This window comes from Anthonomus grandis, chromosome 1, assembly GCF_022605725.1.
Source record: "Anthonomus grandis grandis chromosome 1, icAntGran1.3, whole genome shotgun sequence".
In the NCBI taxonomy this organism is placed as follows: domain Eukaryota; kingdom Metazoa; phylum Arthropoda; class Insecta; order Coleoptera; family Curculionidae; genus Anthonomus; species Anthonomus grandis.
Window position 1 is genome coordinate 6,367,630 of NC_065546.1, and position 16,929 is coordinate 6,384,558.

The following is a 16,929-nucleotide window of genomic DNA, read 5'->3' on the forward strand; positions in this document are numbered from 1 at the left end:
AACCTTAAATTTATAATATAATTATAACTCTGTATCTATAGATATAATTCACCCTTTTCATTAAAATCCAAATCTTTCTATAGGTTTAATTATTCTCTTGGGACGCACCATAATTTCACTATCCCCACTAATATTAACTTTTTGATCACTATTAGGGTCCAGAGGTGTATCCTCTGAATTTTCCACACAAAAATCCTCACCAACACCTTCACTATCTTTACCTATATCTTTGGAAATTTGGGATTCTCTAAATTGCACCTTTTTAATTTCGTTTAAATGACGTTTCCACTTAATGTTTACAATATATATATTCTTTCTCACTTGTTATATAATACAACTTTTTATCCAGGTGGGCTTTGTTACATAACGAAAATCCCTAACAAAAACTTGTTCATTGATTAAAAATTCAACAGAACGCTCTCCTCCATGATAACTTTTTTGTTTAGCTTGATTACTTAATACTTTGTTTCTGACTTCAGTAATATTTTGGTTTTTGCTACTTTTAGTATTATTTGTTAAGTTATTAGGAAGTAAAGCATCAAATCTTGTTCTGATCTTCCTGTTAAACATGAGAAAAGAAGGAGTCACTCCGGTCGTGCAATGTGGAGGGTTACGAAAATCAAATAAAAAATTACATAATGATTTATTTATATCTATACCTAACTTATTCCCCAATGAGTTTTTTAGAGATGCCTTTACCGTTTTCACAGCATTTTCAGCTGCTCCATTTGAGGAGGGATGATATGGTGGAGATGTTAAGTGTTGAACATTATTCTTATTTAAAAAGTCAATAAATTCTTTAGAACAAAATGATTTGCCATTATCTGACACCACAAATTCAGGTAATCCAAATCGTGAAAAGACTGAACGTAGAATTTCGATAGTTGATTTTGCTGTTAAATTATTAACAGGAAAAACTTCTAACCATTTCGAATAGAAATCTACAATTACAAAAAAATATTTATTCATAAATGGCCCCATGAAATCAATGTATACACGCTCCCATACCCGAGATGGCCATGGCCAGTGGTGAATTTCAGCCTTGTTAGGATTTTTCTTTATACAAAGAACAATTTTCACAATTGCCTGCCAACCTCTCTGTCAAAATATCTGTAGTAAGTCCAGGCCACCAAAAATACGACCGTGCTAAGCTTTTCATTTACACCACCCCTTGATGTGACATATGTAGTTGATTTAAAATATGCTCGCGGATTTCGGTTGGAATGATTATGCGGTTGTTCCACAAAAGACAATCATCCTCTACACTTATTTCATTTCTTATGCGATAATAAGATCTTAAACTGTTTATTATCTTAGATGGCCATTTATTATTCTTTACACAATTTTTTATTTCTAAAAATTGGGGATCTGTTCGCGATGCGCTTTTAATTATTTCGAAATTTAATGGAAATTCTGGATTATTTGAAAAATAAATAATAAAATGAATATCCACATCCTCCCACTTTTCAATGTTTTCGACAGGTAAACGTGATGGCTATCTGCTAAATTATCATCTGACTTTACAAATTGAATGTCATACTGATAATTTGCTAAAATAACAGCCCACCTCCGTAAGCGATTTGCTGAAAATTGGGGTATATTTTTTTTCGGATGAAAGATTGTAGTAAGCGCTTTTGAATCAGTCATAAGAGTAAATTTACGGCCATATAAGTATTGATTAAATTTGCATAAGGCAAAAATTATGGCTAAACCCTCTTTTCCACCTGACTATATATTTTTTCTGTCGCGGATAACGTCCACGACGCAAAAGCAATAGGTCTTTCAATATTGTCTGAAAAAACATGGAATATAACCGCGCCCAACCCATAATCGCTGGCATCTGTTACTAACTTTAGAGGTAAACTAGGCCTAATTCATTAATCCCAAAAATGATTTTAATTGGGTTACATTTGTTGGAATGGGTGCATTTATAATAGCATCAATCTTTTCTTTACACGTCGTAAGACCATCTTTATTAATATTAAATCCTAGATATAAAACTTACATTTTTCCAAGCAAATTTTTAGACCTGCCCTATCCAATATTTTTAAAACAGTATCTAAACGTTTCAAATGTTGCAAACGATCTTTTCCCGTAATTAAAATGTCATCGATAAACACAACTACCCCCTCTACGCCTTCAAAAAGAGATTCCATGATTTTCTAAAATTTTGAGGGAATATTTGCTATACCAAATGGTGCTCTATTAAATTGGTACAGCCCTTTATGTGTCCAAATCGTGGTTAGATTTTATGAACTGCTATCTAAGCAAATTTGCTGATATGCGCTAGATAAATCCAACTTAGTGAATTCCACCCCCCCTTGTCAAATCAATTTCACAAAAAGTTCATTGATTCGTGCTAGATTACTGGATTAATTGTCACTTTAAAATCACCACAAAGTCTCACCGATCCATCTCTTTTAAGCACCGGTACAATTGGTGTTCCCCATTCACTATAATCTACCTTAGATATAACCCCCAACGATTCCAAACAATTAAGTTCCTGTTCTACTTTCTCTTTCATTACAAACGGTAAGGGGCGAGCTCTAAAAAACTTGGGGGATACATCTTGATTCCTTAATTTGATTGATATAACACCCCTAGTAAAAGTTCCAATTCCAGGAGAAAAAACGTTAGAATATTGCTTTATTAACTTATTAATATCAAATGGCACATCAATAAAAGTTAAATTAGAAATTTTTAAATTAAAAACATTAAAAAATTCACGTCTTAACAGAGGTGGTCCAGCTGCGTTTCTAATTATCTAAAAAACCAGATCATGTCCCTGACTATCATACAACACATTGCATTTGAAAAAACATGGAATATAACCACGTTTATACTATTTATAGTACAGACCTTAAAAGTTATTTATGGTACAAGCCTCTCTATCCTCTACGGTTCTTATTAATTCTGCTATTGGCATATTTGTAAGGTTCTTGATTTTGTTTATCAATCTTACAGAATATCTGCCTCTCGTTTTTTGCCGTCCACTTACCCTTTCACATTTTTCTCTTTCTGATCCTTCCGAATCACGTGACCGAATATCTTTGTGTCTGAGTATGGAGATATAATATGACTTAATAGCTCTGGCAAAATATATCTAGTTTCCATGGCTTAAAGATCTGACAGTCCTTAGAGTTATGTTTCCAATTAGCATAATTTTGAATATCTTTTAGGAAGTTGAGGCTAGTATATTAGATGTTCGGAAGAAAAAAGGTAATAACTTTAAATATCTGGTTCTCGAGTGTTAATAGCTCCTGGTCAATAAATCTAGTTTTCAAACATTTGAGACCTCGGAGACTTCTTGATTTTATTTATACTAAAAAATAAGAAAGTAAAAAGTGTATTCAATAACTTCATAGTTCATGGAAAATATATCTATTTTGGAGACATTTGAGACCTCCGAGGCTTCGTACTTCAAACCATTATTTTCTATTTGAAGTAATTCTGTTTCTTCCAGGCAGTAGAGGCCAGTAGATCTGATACTAAAAATGTTTCATTCTTGAAGATTTATTAACTTCCAATTCAAAATTTCTCATTTTTGCTTAATATAATGGCCATCAAATACATAAAAAAAATCGCCTCAATCATAATACGGAATTCCATTCGCCATATCAGATTTTCCTTAAGGCACCTGCCATATTTCCCGCTTGCCATTTAGATTTACTACCATTAACTCTTTTATAATCTACGTTATCGGTAGTACGTATGCAAATGATATACGTTTTTTATACTCCTTAAGTACTTTTATAGACCGGCAAATTTAGAGATATGATTTTAGTTTCTAGATATACCTTTAAAGTGTGAAAAATAATGTTATGGCTATGAATGGAGTTCATAGAATAAAAGAAATAGTTTTTACTTATACTTATATATTATCTAAAGAAGATAATTCCCTGGTATAAAAAATTTCTTTATCTGCCAATGTTCTATACTGCCTATACTATGCTTAGATATAAAGAATGGGTATGAAGCTTACACAGCCAGTAGCTTACATCCATATCTCCGATAAGTATTTCGAAGTTTGACCGGTGGTAGCAAAATCTCCATAAAAGATAAAGCCGTAATTACAGGCGATTTTGTCGGGTATCTGTTTGACTTCGGGCACCTCCATTTTTAGCATGAGGGTACCAAGAGAAACATTTACATATGAAAGTCTGCATAACATTAAAACTAATTGAGACTTTTTATATATGTATAGGAGGTTAAAAATGATAGTCTTGAATAGAAGACGAAGAATTTCTATGTCTTAAATCCTTAGTTCCTTAAACAGGAATATGATATAGAAAAAAGTGATTTTAATGTAGAAAAATATGAACTTTTCATTTTAAAATTAACTTATTCTTAATTGAAAAATTGTAAGTAATAAAATTGATAATTGCAGCGGAAAGATAATGCATTTATCTTTGAAAGTTTTAGTAGTGACGAAGAAGCATAACAGACTAGATAAAACGCAACTTCCCTATATCTTAGATTCACTTTTTTTCTCATATCAGCTGATAAGGCACAGTGATGGAATACTAAAATATTTAATGTGTAATAGCAATACGAACTATAACCAAAGTAATATTATATCAAAACACATAAACAAATATATTGATGCTGCTGAACTATTATTCTGATATAATTAAATTACTAACCTCTCCAAGGTCTTGACTTGATATATACAAAAGATGTTTTAAATTGTCTAAATATAACTAAAACCGATGATTCGTGAATTTTTTATTTACTTAATCTTGATGATAAATATTTTTATAATGATACAGCATGTTACTTGTTAGCTTCAAGAATGTTTTTTTAGGACTTGCAATTTAGATATTTATATGATATCATATTATATAATTAAATTAAACACAAAATGATCAATATTTTGCGCCACTAAAACCTTCCTTGGTCAAAGTCGGAGTTTATGGTTGATAATTTTTTTTGAATGGCACGTCACCTGGTGCGGTTGCCATCTTATTAAGTTATTGAGTTACAAGTTTCTATTTGAATTTCAAATTTATTTAACTGTTGCATTCATTTAATTCCAATCAGTCAACATGGGCAAATAAAAGGTTTATATTATCATCATCGTCATTGGTCACGTCGATTCTGGGAAATCTACCAACACTGGACATCTCCAAATGTGGTGATGTTGATAATTATTGAGAAGTTCGAGAATGAATCCCAGAAAATATGTAAGGGTTTCATCAAATGTGTCTGGGTAGTGGACCAACTTGGCTGAGCGTAAATGTGGTATTACGATTGATATTAATACCCCTGGACATAAAGATTGGCAAAAATGATTAAAAAGTAAAGCTTTTAAACTATTTTAAAGTAAAGGACGGAAGACTGACACCCAAAGCCTCTTATTGATGCTTTAGTCATGATTTTACCATTTATGTCCTACTAATAAAGCTTTCGGTCTTTGATTCAAGAATGTCTGATAATATTTGTGATACCTGATGGTCGAGTCGATGTCCTTCCTTAAACTCAAAAACTTCCCCACAATAATTCCTCATTAAAATTTAAACTTCAAACGAAGAGCTCTATTTCATACAAGTTTGATTTGCGTTCATCGAAGAGCGCAAATAGAAGGTCATGAGCTTTTCGAAGTAATAAAACGTAGAAAAATATCATGCTTATGAAATACATATTATGAGAGGACGCTATGAATTCCAGCGCGTTATCCTTTGAGGTAAGGTCAAAGAAGGAAAGAGGGTAATAAAAAAAGGAAGCTTTTGTGGTTGTGGAATATTAGAAAATTAATAGAAGCATATGACGGACGCCTACGCAAGAATTCGCATGACACTCAAAGAAGAAGATGACCGAATGGAAACTACTGTTCCTAAATCCGGAACTGTAGTAGTGTTACAGGTCCAGCAAATATTTTCATTAAAGTCTGTTAAAATGTACGACGAGGCAAATAGCGGAACCCATAGACAACGTCGGTTTCAATGTTAAGAACGTCTCAGGCACAGATATAATAATAAGCCCTTATTTCCAACAGGCAACTTGCCCAATAACAGAAAACAGTTGCAAAACAATTGAAAATATCATTTAAAAAAAATACAAAACAAACCTAAAAGAATAAAAAGAAAAGAAAAAAAGTAAAGTCACAATCTCAAAAGTTATCCAAAAAATTAGAACAAATAACTATTAATAAGATATAAAAACCCAATTATAAAAGTTTAACAAGATAATCACATATTCAACAAAATTAAATTAAGTTAACTGCAATATACCTACTAACTATAACTTAAACACATGAGTCTTAATCCCAAGAGTAATGATCCACCAAGATATCGACAATCACATAAACCGGAGAGAAATTTATATCGCACTTGTGACAGGTCCGATTAAATATAGGGCATATTGTATATAGTGGCGATTTCAACAGGATGTTAGTATGAGGCCTTGGTAGAAAGAATATTAGGGGATGTCTGGCATTACGCCTAGGCACCATGAAACGTACACGAGAAAGAAGTACAGGACTATCAATTAATCCATTCAGTAACCCATGCAGGAATTTTACAGAGAAGATCATTCTTCTGAGATGTAATGGATGTAGATTGAAGCGTTCTAATAGTTGGCGATGATCAAACTCTCTTACTGGATATATGCCATCCTGTCTGAAGGCCAAAAGCAAATCTACACTGAACAGATTCAAGGAGACCAACATGATTCTGATAGAGCGGGTTCCATATAATGCAGCCAAACTCCAGTTTTGATCTCACAAAGCAACAGAAAAGTAGTCTTAATGTGGATTCCAAAGTAAAACTCTGAGTACTTCTAATTATAAACCCAAGCCTTCTCTGGGCTGACTTGACTATGTTGTTGAAGTGTGGAACGAATGTAAATTCAGAGTCAAAGGTGATACCAAGATCAGTAATTTGCTCTAAAGTAATCAAAATTTAAGGGTGTTTTTGATCTGGAGTAACTGACCACACTACATTTAGCCTCATTCAAGCCTAACCTGTTAACAGAGCACCATACCTCCAATGTATTTAGGCAGTTCTAAAGAAAAACACAATCCTCCAAACCATATACATTTAAATATAGCTTCAAATCATCGGCAAAAGCTAGTCTATGACAAATGAGTGACTCAATCAAGTCACTTATAAAAAAACTAAACAAGAGCGGACCCAAGTTCGAGCCCTATGGCACACCCGACGTTACGTTAAAAAGTTTTGACTTAAAGCCCTCATATTCAACATATTAAGATCTACCAATCAAGTAGGAATGAAATAAATTAAATAATCTCCCTGAAAAACCATACTGAGGAGTTAATTTATGTAGCAAAATATAGTGATCTATCCGATCAAAGGCTTTTTGGAAGTCGGTATAAATAACATCGACTTGAGTATTAACATCAAGTGATTCACAGATGTGGCTAGACAGACAGGATAAGTTAGTAACACAAGATCGCCCGCTAAAAAATCCATGCTGATCTACAGAGATGAGTTCTTTTGCGTGACTAAATAGCGGCCGATTCAGGATAATTTCGAAATTTTTTGAGAAGTTACAGAGTAATGAGATTGGCCTGTAGTTCACGATTTGATCAGAGTCCCCAGCTTTTAAAATAGGTATTATTTTAGCTGCAATATAAGGAGAAGACATATAGCTAATAACTCCAAGAACAACCGACCCAAAGGAGATATTAATTTCTTGACCTACGTCATTGTCTTGAACCACTTTGGATAAACTCTAGTGGTCCCAATACTTGACTGTCAGCCGACATTGCTTGCAATTTGCAGAAATAAAAAAAGAGATTGACCTCATTTAGTGAGACCACTAAAGAAAACCCTATAGCCATTAAGTCAGGAGATGATGCTGTCTTTATACTGGTCCTATCTAAGTCAATTTTTATCGAGTTTTTCCAGAAATCTCACTCGGACGTTTCGCTGTTCCATGTCATGACATGAAGCAGACCGTTGCGATTAGTGTCATCAAGGACGACAATTTTAAAGACGCTGGCAAAGCAGCGAAAGATACAGAAAAACCCACCAAGAGATAGGAAACTATAATAAAGTAGTTTATAGGAAACTGGATTATTTCTAGATATATCTACTTTAAGTATATAACTTATAATTTTTACTATAACTGAAGCTTTTATTTTCTTAGATTTGCTTTGTGGTAAAATGTTCATCAATAACGATCACATCAGCAGATCAGTAAGTTAAGTTTTTATTTGATAAATTTTCTCTATCATTACAAATTTTGTTTAAGATTCCTTAATAAATTTCAACAGGGTTTTGCTCCTTGTTTTATTCAAGAAAAATATTATTGACAAGTATAAGGTATTTTCATCTTTTTTTCAGATGCTCCAGGAGAGGTTGGTTGGGTCCTAACGTTAGTAATAGTATCCCTCACATCAGCATTAATAGGAGCTGTTATTATGATAATAGTCCTACACTGTAAAAGGTATGTTTTTTTTTCTTTCATTTGGCATGAAACCATTTTTTTACTACAGCAGAATGCACTATAAATTTTTAATTAAAATTCCTAACAATAACTTATTTACTGCATAAGTTAATAGTTTTTAAAAATGCAATCCATAATTCAACATCTTCCATTGTTTCAGCAGACTGAAGAATTCGTCCGTAAGTGGTAAGTCGACATTTTTATTTCTTCATTAAAGATTCCTCTTTCATTAGCTCCTCGATCCTTAACGATTTTTATTTATAAATAATTAAAAGAAGCCACTCGAAAAACACATTGGTTTCGACTTAACATACAATACGTGTGTAAATTTTAGATTTGTATGGATGTATCTCATCCTCAATCGGCTGTCGATCGAATTTTTTGTCACTTCTCGATTAGGTCTTGGGTATTGTATTAATTTGAGAAAGGATTCCTATGGATCATTAATAGGTTATTTTTACCGGCCATTCCAATGACTATAATTTATAAGCGGTTAACGAAATCCCATCTCACATGTTTCTGTGAAGCTTTGTGCAATTATAATCACTCAAGACCATGAGAAAAAGTTCGAAACTATGCCACAGTTGTATTCTAGATGATATCCAATCACTAATGTTGATAAAACTAGTAACAAAGCAAATTTTTACTATTCAAGTATTGATTTGAAAGGCTTCACCATAAGCCTATTTAAGTTGCCAAATTAGATTTGATAGAATTAGAAACTCTGAAAGATCAGCCTTTTCTTAAAAGGGAAGTTAGATCATTGCGTGGTCTGTAGTAATTTTATTCCTGCAGATGATTCCCGTTTCTTAGTAAAATCAAAGTTTGCTGCGTTAAATCCAATGATAAAGTCTACAAAGGAAATGCCATTTTCCATGAAGTAATGGAAAATTTGCAGCATTTTATTGCGTTTTTCAGGAAACCGAGGATTCACCAGGTATCAAATTTGGAGAAAAATTATCTAACTTGTGATTTGTTTCTAGTCCAAAAGGCACTGAATGGTTAATTTTTGAAATGCTACTGCTAAATCATATAAAATTTTCATCTAAATAACTACCCTCACTTTTTTTTAAGTTTCGTAATTCTTTTTCTACCATTACCAATAGGACTATTGAAAATTTTCTAGAACAAGACTGTGGAATATCACTTCATCACCGCCAGCTGTCTACACGGCCGCCCCTCGAAGCCCCATCGGACGACAAAGAAATAAGTACAATAACCCCGGCGAACTTCCCCAACGTTCCAATGTCCATGCCCACGAATGTCAATGGGGTATGGTCCTGGCTAGCCCGACGTAGTAACACTCCCCCATCCAACCTAAACCATTCTCCCAACTCTCATGTTATGGAGAACCATTATACCCATATGGAGGACCAGTACAATGTTGAGGAGGCTCTTTATGCTGAATTGGATAGGGATAATCTTAATGAGGATGATAGAGGTAAGTTCATATTAAGCTTCTGTAATTACATAGATCAGGTTTCTGTGAAGAACAATTATTTTTGGATAAAAGAAAAGTAATCAAGCATAACAAATTAATGCATATGGCTAAACATGTGCCAGTTTATTTGTAGTTTCGAACTTAGGTAATCTAGGATTGGTTTCCCATTCAACTAAGTGTATATTTTTACACAATCAAATTAAGACCAAATATATGTATTCTTAACACAATATAATATATTCTTAACCCCTTATAACCCAATATATATTCTTTATCTATGATTAAGACTACTGTTACCAATGTCTCGATGAACAGGCCTCACTTCAACTTTAATTCTTTATTCTCATGGTCTTAACGTAAAAATGTTATTTTTTGTTCATTGCCAGTTTTGCGATTTTGTTTAGACACAATATTGCAATACTAATAGACTGAATTGATAGATTGTATTACTTAGAGAAATTGTGTGGGATCCACTGTAGAATTGCTCCAGCACTTTCAGCATACATTTCTATGCATTTTTTAGGGATGAAATGAAACATCATACTGTATACTCGGTGATAAACGAAAAAGAGATTTAATGCATAATTATGACGACTGACATAACATTTTTGACGTGACAGATATGACAACGACAGACAGATTGCATATGAACATCGAATATATTCCAAATGTATTATAATACCCGCACTAGTTTGGAATATACCAACAGTATAACAAACAACAAACTAAATACAGTTTCTAAACATTTATACATGTAGTAAACTTCACAAAGTCTATACAGCCACAACTTTTACTATACCTAGCAAATGCATAAACTTATGTTTATTTGCCGCTAAAGCTTATGTCAAAAGATCTGCTGGCATATCATTTGATTTCAAATACTTTTGACCAGCTTCAATAACTTCCCTGATAAAATGATTACGCACATCTATGCGCTAACTAGGTTGGTGAAACACGGGGTTCCACGAAAGCTTTAAAGCAGTTTCATTCATAAACGAATACTTTTCGAAACTTCTACCAATTCAGATAGCAAATTTCTGAGGTAAATCACCTCTTTAGGTGCCTCTGATAAGGCCAAGTACTCACAAAACCATTTTTACTTCTATCTATACTTAAGTTTTGCTCTATAGGTGCTCCACATGTCTACAATCATATTGAATTTTGATGTCAATGATTCAATATACTGACTCTGATATTAAGTATAACGTTCTTAGGCTTTTCGATACAGATAATCATTCCCAAAATTTGCTTAGCTAGGTCTTTCAACTGAAAATGCTTGTTTAATTCTTCTTTTAGACATCTAGCTTCTACAACATCATTTGAGAAAACATAAAAATCATTAACGTATAAGGCGATAACCATTATTAAATTACTATGTATTTTAATAAAAATACAAGGTTCAAGTTTGGACAATATGTACTTATATACTTCAACCTTATTGTGCCAAACTCTGGACAAATGTTTGAGACCGTAAATATCCACATTCAGCTTTAACACTTTAGCCTCACTACTCTGTTAAATAAAACTTTAAGCTTTTCTCATAAAAACAGTATCCCTCAATTTCCCATGCAAACATGCTGTAGTGGCATCTAAGTTAAAGATATGAAGTTCTAAATTAACGCTGAATGATATGAAAAGGCTATTGGGGAATGCCTCAAAACAGGTGAGAACGTTTTATAAAAATCCCCTCCTCCTTTCTGGGTGAAGCGCTTAGCTACAAGTCTGGCTCTATGGGTCTTATTACTATCATTACCTAGCTTAACTTTATAAACCCACTTACACTGAACAACTGCTCAGTTTTCTAGCACCTCCACCATTTCCCATGTATCATTGTCGACTACTTATATTCATGCTGCCTGCATAGCTTCCTTCCAAAGATCACTGTGCTGTAATTGTACCCACAGTGCACACGTATTTAACATAATCTGTATACTGCTTTTTATGGCTAATTCTCTGAGATCTTCTAGCAGCATTCGGATCAACAGTGGATATGTTAGGGGTTTCTGCCTCATAGTCACTGCCTTCGGAGTCCACTTCATGTGCAATCTCGACTGAAGACTGACCTTGAGGGTAAACTCTCGAATGAACTATCCGAGCTACTGCTTTGCATACAAGTGACATCTCTTTTGGCTCCCACTTAAACAAAGTTCTCTTCTATTCACTCCTCTGATGTACAGCTAACATCTATTATGTTGCTTTTCATACTCTCATGTATGATAACATCCCTGCTAGTGCTCACATCATCAATATCTGGGTTAAAGATGCGGCAACCCTTAATGTTTTCTCTGCAAAACTAACTAAGTTGTGATTACAACCTTTTTGTCAAATTTAAACATTCACCGTGCTACCAAAAACGTTAGGTTAAAACATTAGGTTTTTTACCAGTCCACAACTCGTAAGACATTTTTCCGTGAAGGCCACTGGCAACACATCTGTTTCTGAGATAGATGTAGGTTCGTTCTGCCAAAAATCTCTTTGCAAAAGCGGAATCAAGAAGTAGACATCTCGTTTTCTTCAGCAGGGTGCGGTCTCTCCACAATACCGTTTTTGCTCTGCTGTATATGCGTTGGTCTTTTGGTGTATAATATCATATTCCTTAAAGTCACTGTTCAATTTATTATTGCAAAACTCACCCCCTCCCCCCCTGATTAATACGAAACACCTTGATTAATGATGTTTATACCTTGCTGTTTCTCCGACATCTCTTTGTGATTGAAATTGTTTGAAAAACTCAAGCACCTCACTTTTTGCCTTCAAAAAATAAACAAAAGACATTCTGGTAAAATCGTCCACAAAAAGTAGAATATATCTGGATTCACCAATAGACACAGTTTCCATATGTCCATATACACTCCCATGGATAACGTCAGGCACCTGCTTACTTTGTGTACCTGTAGCTGGGACAGGTAACCTGGCTTGTTTGCCTTCACAGCAGACCACACAATTTGTCTTGTCAATTGTTTTCACACCTCTTACCTCCAAGCCACAAATACAGTTCACGTCTTGAATATTTATGTGGACTAACCTCTGGTACCATAGCACGGGATCATCGCAAGTGGCTAACATACACTTTTCAGCCTTTAAATCCAACTTGTACAATCCTCCAACTAGAATAGCTACTCTAGTTAGCGATCAACTTATTGTTCTTACTCTTGGAATATTGAGAGGCTACTGTAAGCATTGTCGTGGAGCAGTTTGTTTGCTTGCAACATTTCTAATGCAATGATGCCAAATGCTTATGTAGAAATGCCCTAAAAAACACTTTATAGTACAAATATTAAAATTTGTTACTTGTTTTGACAGACACAAAACAATACTACTGTTCTTTTTTAGCACATTCGCGGACAGTGCCAACTTAAAAGTCGTCAAAAAATAATCACCTCCTTTTTTTGCGTAGTTTAGTTCATTGTGGTTAGAATTTAAAGAAATATTGAAAGTGACCCTTATAGCAAGCACCAATAATACTGCACTTCCCGTCAAAATTTTTTAAACGAATGTTATTTTTCTTTGTTTACTAGGACACAATTGACTCACCTCCATAAGAATAACATGTCATTTGGGCCGGCTTTAGCCGTCCTAGCAAATTTAAAAATGATTGCTATAGCCGATCTGTCACAATGCGCATGACGGCTGTAGCAGGGCTGTCCATGAACGTGTTAATAAAATATAAAGCATTTTCTTTATTAAAATATGATAAGATAATCTATAAAGCAGTCAATATTCAAAGTTAAATGAATACAGATGACGTATATTAGAGAAAAAAGTAACAAAACGCCGCTTGATCGCATTGTTAATTCCACATGATGTTATGACAGTATCGGTATTTACTTGTGAAAAGACTGGCTTGAATCCCCTTACACTCAAATAAGACCTTTTTCCTTCTTCAACCAAAAACACCTGCCTTGCCTCTGTGCACATGATGAACTCTGTAAAAAACTGTTGTTTTTTACTAATTCTAGTCTTTCAATTTTCTTACTGTAGACACAAAAACTATCATCGCTAAAATAAAATCTATTTTCCTCTGAAGCTCGCTAAACAATCATAAACGGTAATATTATTATGTATTTCATTTACATGGCTAATAATATCTATATTACCAGAGAATTTTACATTAAGTTTGCCCCAATAGGCAACCGTAATCTGTTTTATACTTGTACCTCTCTTGTCATACAACCAGGCTTCATTTGGACGTGTGCATGTTGGCACCAGAGTCAAAATAAAAATCATTATTTGGATGATTTTCAATCAAAAATAAACCCCTAAAATAAAGGAATACTTATCAGTGCAGTAAAGCACCCGCTTTATTGCTACTACTAAAGCCATCTGGTTGCTTATCAAGAATTTTGCTTTAAATCGAAGTAGTTAAATACATTAATGCTCGATAGCCATCAATATGGGTGAATACCAACCCATTTTTCCCTAATGCCAAACTTGGTTTTACGAAGCTTCTGCAATGTTTCAATTATTTGATTTACAAACGATTCCATACTATCACAATAACTTAAACTCAAAGAAAATAAATTGCGCAGCAGCACAATTTCATTGCATGCAGTGGCATCTTTCATATGCACATAAAGTGACGGATCCAGGGTCAAAACGAACTTAGCTTTAGCTTTTGCCATGAGATCATTATCAGTCTCTGATCCATCTATGGATTTGGACAACACAAAAACGTTCTCAACTGGAAAACACCACTCGTTGTAATTTTCCCTACCAACTAGCTTGGGCACACTATTTATATAATTTACCGCCTTTGTTTTTATCACGCCCGAAAACTGAATACTACGACTGGCGAACTGCGCTGGAACTTTTCAATCCACGACAACGTAAACACGATGTAAAACGTCTGGCGTTGTCCCAGCATTTCCAGCATCCATTTCTAAGTAGTTTTTAGGAATGAAATACCATGTTGCATTCTCGGATGATAAACGAACTATAGTTTTGTCTTGTCTTATTTATTGGCCTCTACTTCCGATTGGTCCGGTTTGCCAGCTCATTTGAATGATTCAGGAAAACCATCGGGTATGTAGGTAACTTATTCCCCGAATCTTTTACAATAATAAGTCCATACGTTTCACAAAAGTATATTTATAATGCACGTTGTTGCCTTACTTATGATGCATCCGGCCTGGCTGCTAGCCTAAATAGGTTCAGCCATCGACGTCTAGGAAAGAGCTGCAAGGAATTGGAAAGGACAAAGAACTACCACATGTTGCCTAAGTGAAGGATAACGCGGAACTGAAAAAGAAATTTAAAGTATAGGTTTGACGACTGACATAACATATTTGACGTGACAGGTATGAGAACGATCGACAGATTACATGGTGTCATACTGCCATACAGGCTTTGAGTACATAACAACTTATTTACAATAAGGCAAAACTTATTACAAGATCATTTTTTTTGTTATCTTTTAATCACTCTCTTCATCTTAATTTCTTTATAGAAAGTAACAGTTCTCCTGCCTATCAAAACTCAGCGTATACAGATACAGACGCACCTACGTCCAGCGCACCCTCTAGTGCATATTATTCCGATCTCTCTGTTGGGACTATGCCAGAAAGGGCGTACGAAATAGTGGGGCTGTCAACGCTACCATCGTGGGACCCTTGCGGAGCTGGCAACATCGAAATGCGCAGAACAGCCGCGCCGAGTCGCCTGGCGGCTATTAGTGAAAATGTTGGCAACACCGTGCCTTCCGACTATGTTTGACGGCTTTAGTGAAGTCTTCGGCTTAGAAAAATGTCATATTTTGTATTCTTTGAAGGTGATTTATTTGTATATAATGTAAAAAATATTTATAAAACAAACTTAACATTCCGTCCTTAATTTTGTAAATTTCAAACATTTTTGTGATATTTTTTATTTAAAAATAAATAACATGATTTAAAAACAATGTTTATTGGGTATGTAAATGAGCTTTGTGAATTTAAAAGTGTTAGAGATGAACGTAATTTGGAACTGTATTGATGACGACATGTTTTGTATTGAAATAAAGAACTTATGTTGAGAAAAGGAATTATTTTTTGTATTAAAAAAAATATTTTATCCCTCCAAACTATGTGGAAACCGTCACAAGAATACCGTATGAAGTACACACCACGCTTAAGGTGAAATTTCATGAATGCGTCATCTAGTGACTCGATGATCCAACTGAACTCTGATTGGTTTGACTATTTTCTTACAGTTAAAAATATGAAATATGTCAGGAGGACATTAGAAATAAATATTTTTAGGCTTCTTGTTTCAATCTCCTAGGAGTATTGAGATTTAATTGGATTATGGGATTGCCACCCTTCGAACTTGTCATTTTTTGTTTAGAGGCTTTAAAATAACCACATTTGAGAGTTAGAGAAACTATTGTTTTGGTTTTCCTGTTAGTGTTAACACAAAAATTATTGCATTAGGTCTCCTTATAGTACAGATAATTGACCATAATTCTACTGCAATTGGTCTTATAACTTCAACAATATGCAGGTTATATTTTCTAAATAATGAATTTAAGATGTGTCCAAAAACATAAGCCTCAGGGTGTTAAATCCGATGATGTTGGAGGCAATTTAATTAAGAACCAATTGAATATCCTAAATGTTAATCCGGAAATCTCTTGTTCAACCACTGAGGTTGAATATGAGGTGGAGTACCAGAGTAAGTGGATGCTAACAAATCCTTCGTAAATGACCAATGATGGCATCTTCCAAAAACACCAGTCCAAAGAGGATCCTGAAATTTCTATTTTGGCATATTTTAAATCTCACATGGAAAACTCACCTAGAAATAATTGAGCAAGAACTTACGGTGTGAACTTAATAAGCAATATGACGGATCTTAAACAAACCCACATTTGTGCTATATAAATATAGACAAAGGTAAAAACATTGTTTCTTGGCTTTTTTGCTTTTTGGAATTGATTACATAATGCATATGAAGCAAATGATAATATTTTTAACTGCTTAATTTGGAGCGACAAAGCTAATTTATTTAAACAAAGGTATGTTTAACGTAACGCTTACTGATCGCAGAAACCCTCAGCTTAAACATTTGGTGCAGCTTAATAGGAAACTAGTAGAATCTGTGTT

The 16,929-nt window shown here is 34.1% G+C and overlaps 1 protein-coding gene across 2 annotated transcripts in view; it reads left to right on the forward strand.

The window, feature by feature from the left end:
* LOC126740177 (uncharacterized) overlaps positions 1 to 15,859 on the forward strand; it is an 88,852-nt gene extending 72,993 nt beyond the window's left edge. Inside the window, exons 3-6 of one of the 2 annotated variants that reach the window (XM_050446112.1) lie at positions 8,307 to 8,409; positions 8,570 to 8,595; positions 9,536 to 9,850; positions 15,297 to 15,859. In XM_050446112.1, the coding sequence (XP_050302069.1) occupies positions 8,307 to 8,409; positions 8,570 to 8,595; positions 9,536 to 9,850; positions 15,297 to 15,562 (710 nt within the window). In that variant the 3' untranslated portion in view covers positions 15,563 to 15,859. The remainder of the gene's footprint in view (positions 1 to 8,306; positions 8,410 to 8,569; positions 8,596 to 9,535; positions 9,851 to 15,296) is intronic. The other variant, XM_050446117.1, reaches the window with a different exon arrangement.
* The last annotated feature ends 1,070 nt before the right edge of the window (positions 15,860 to 16,929 follow it).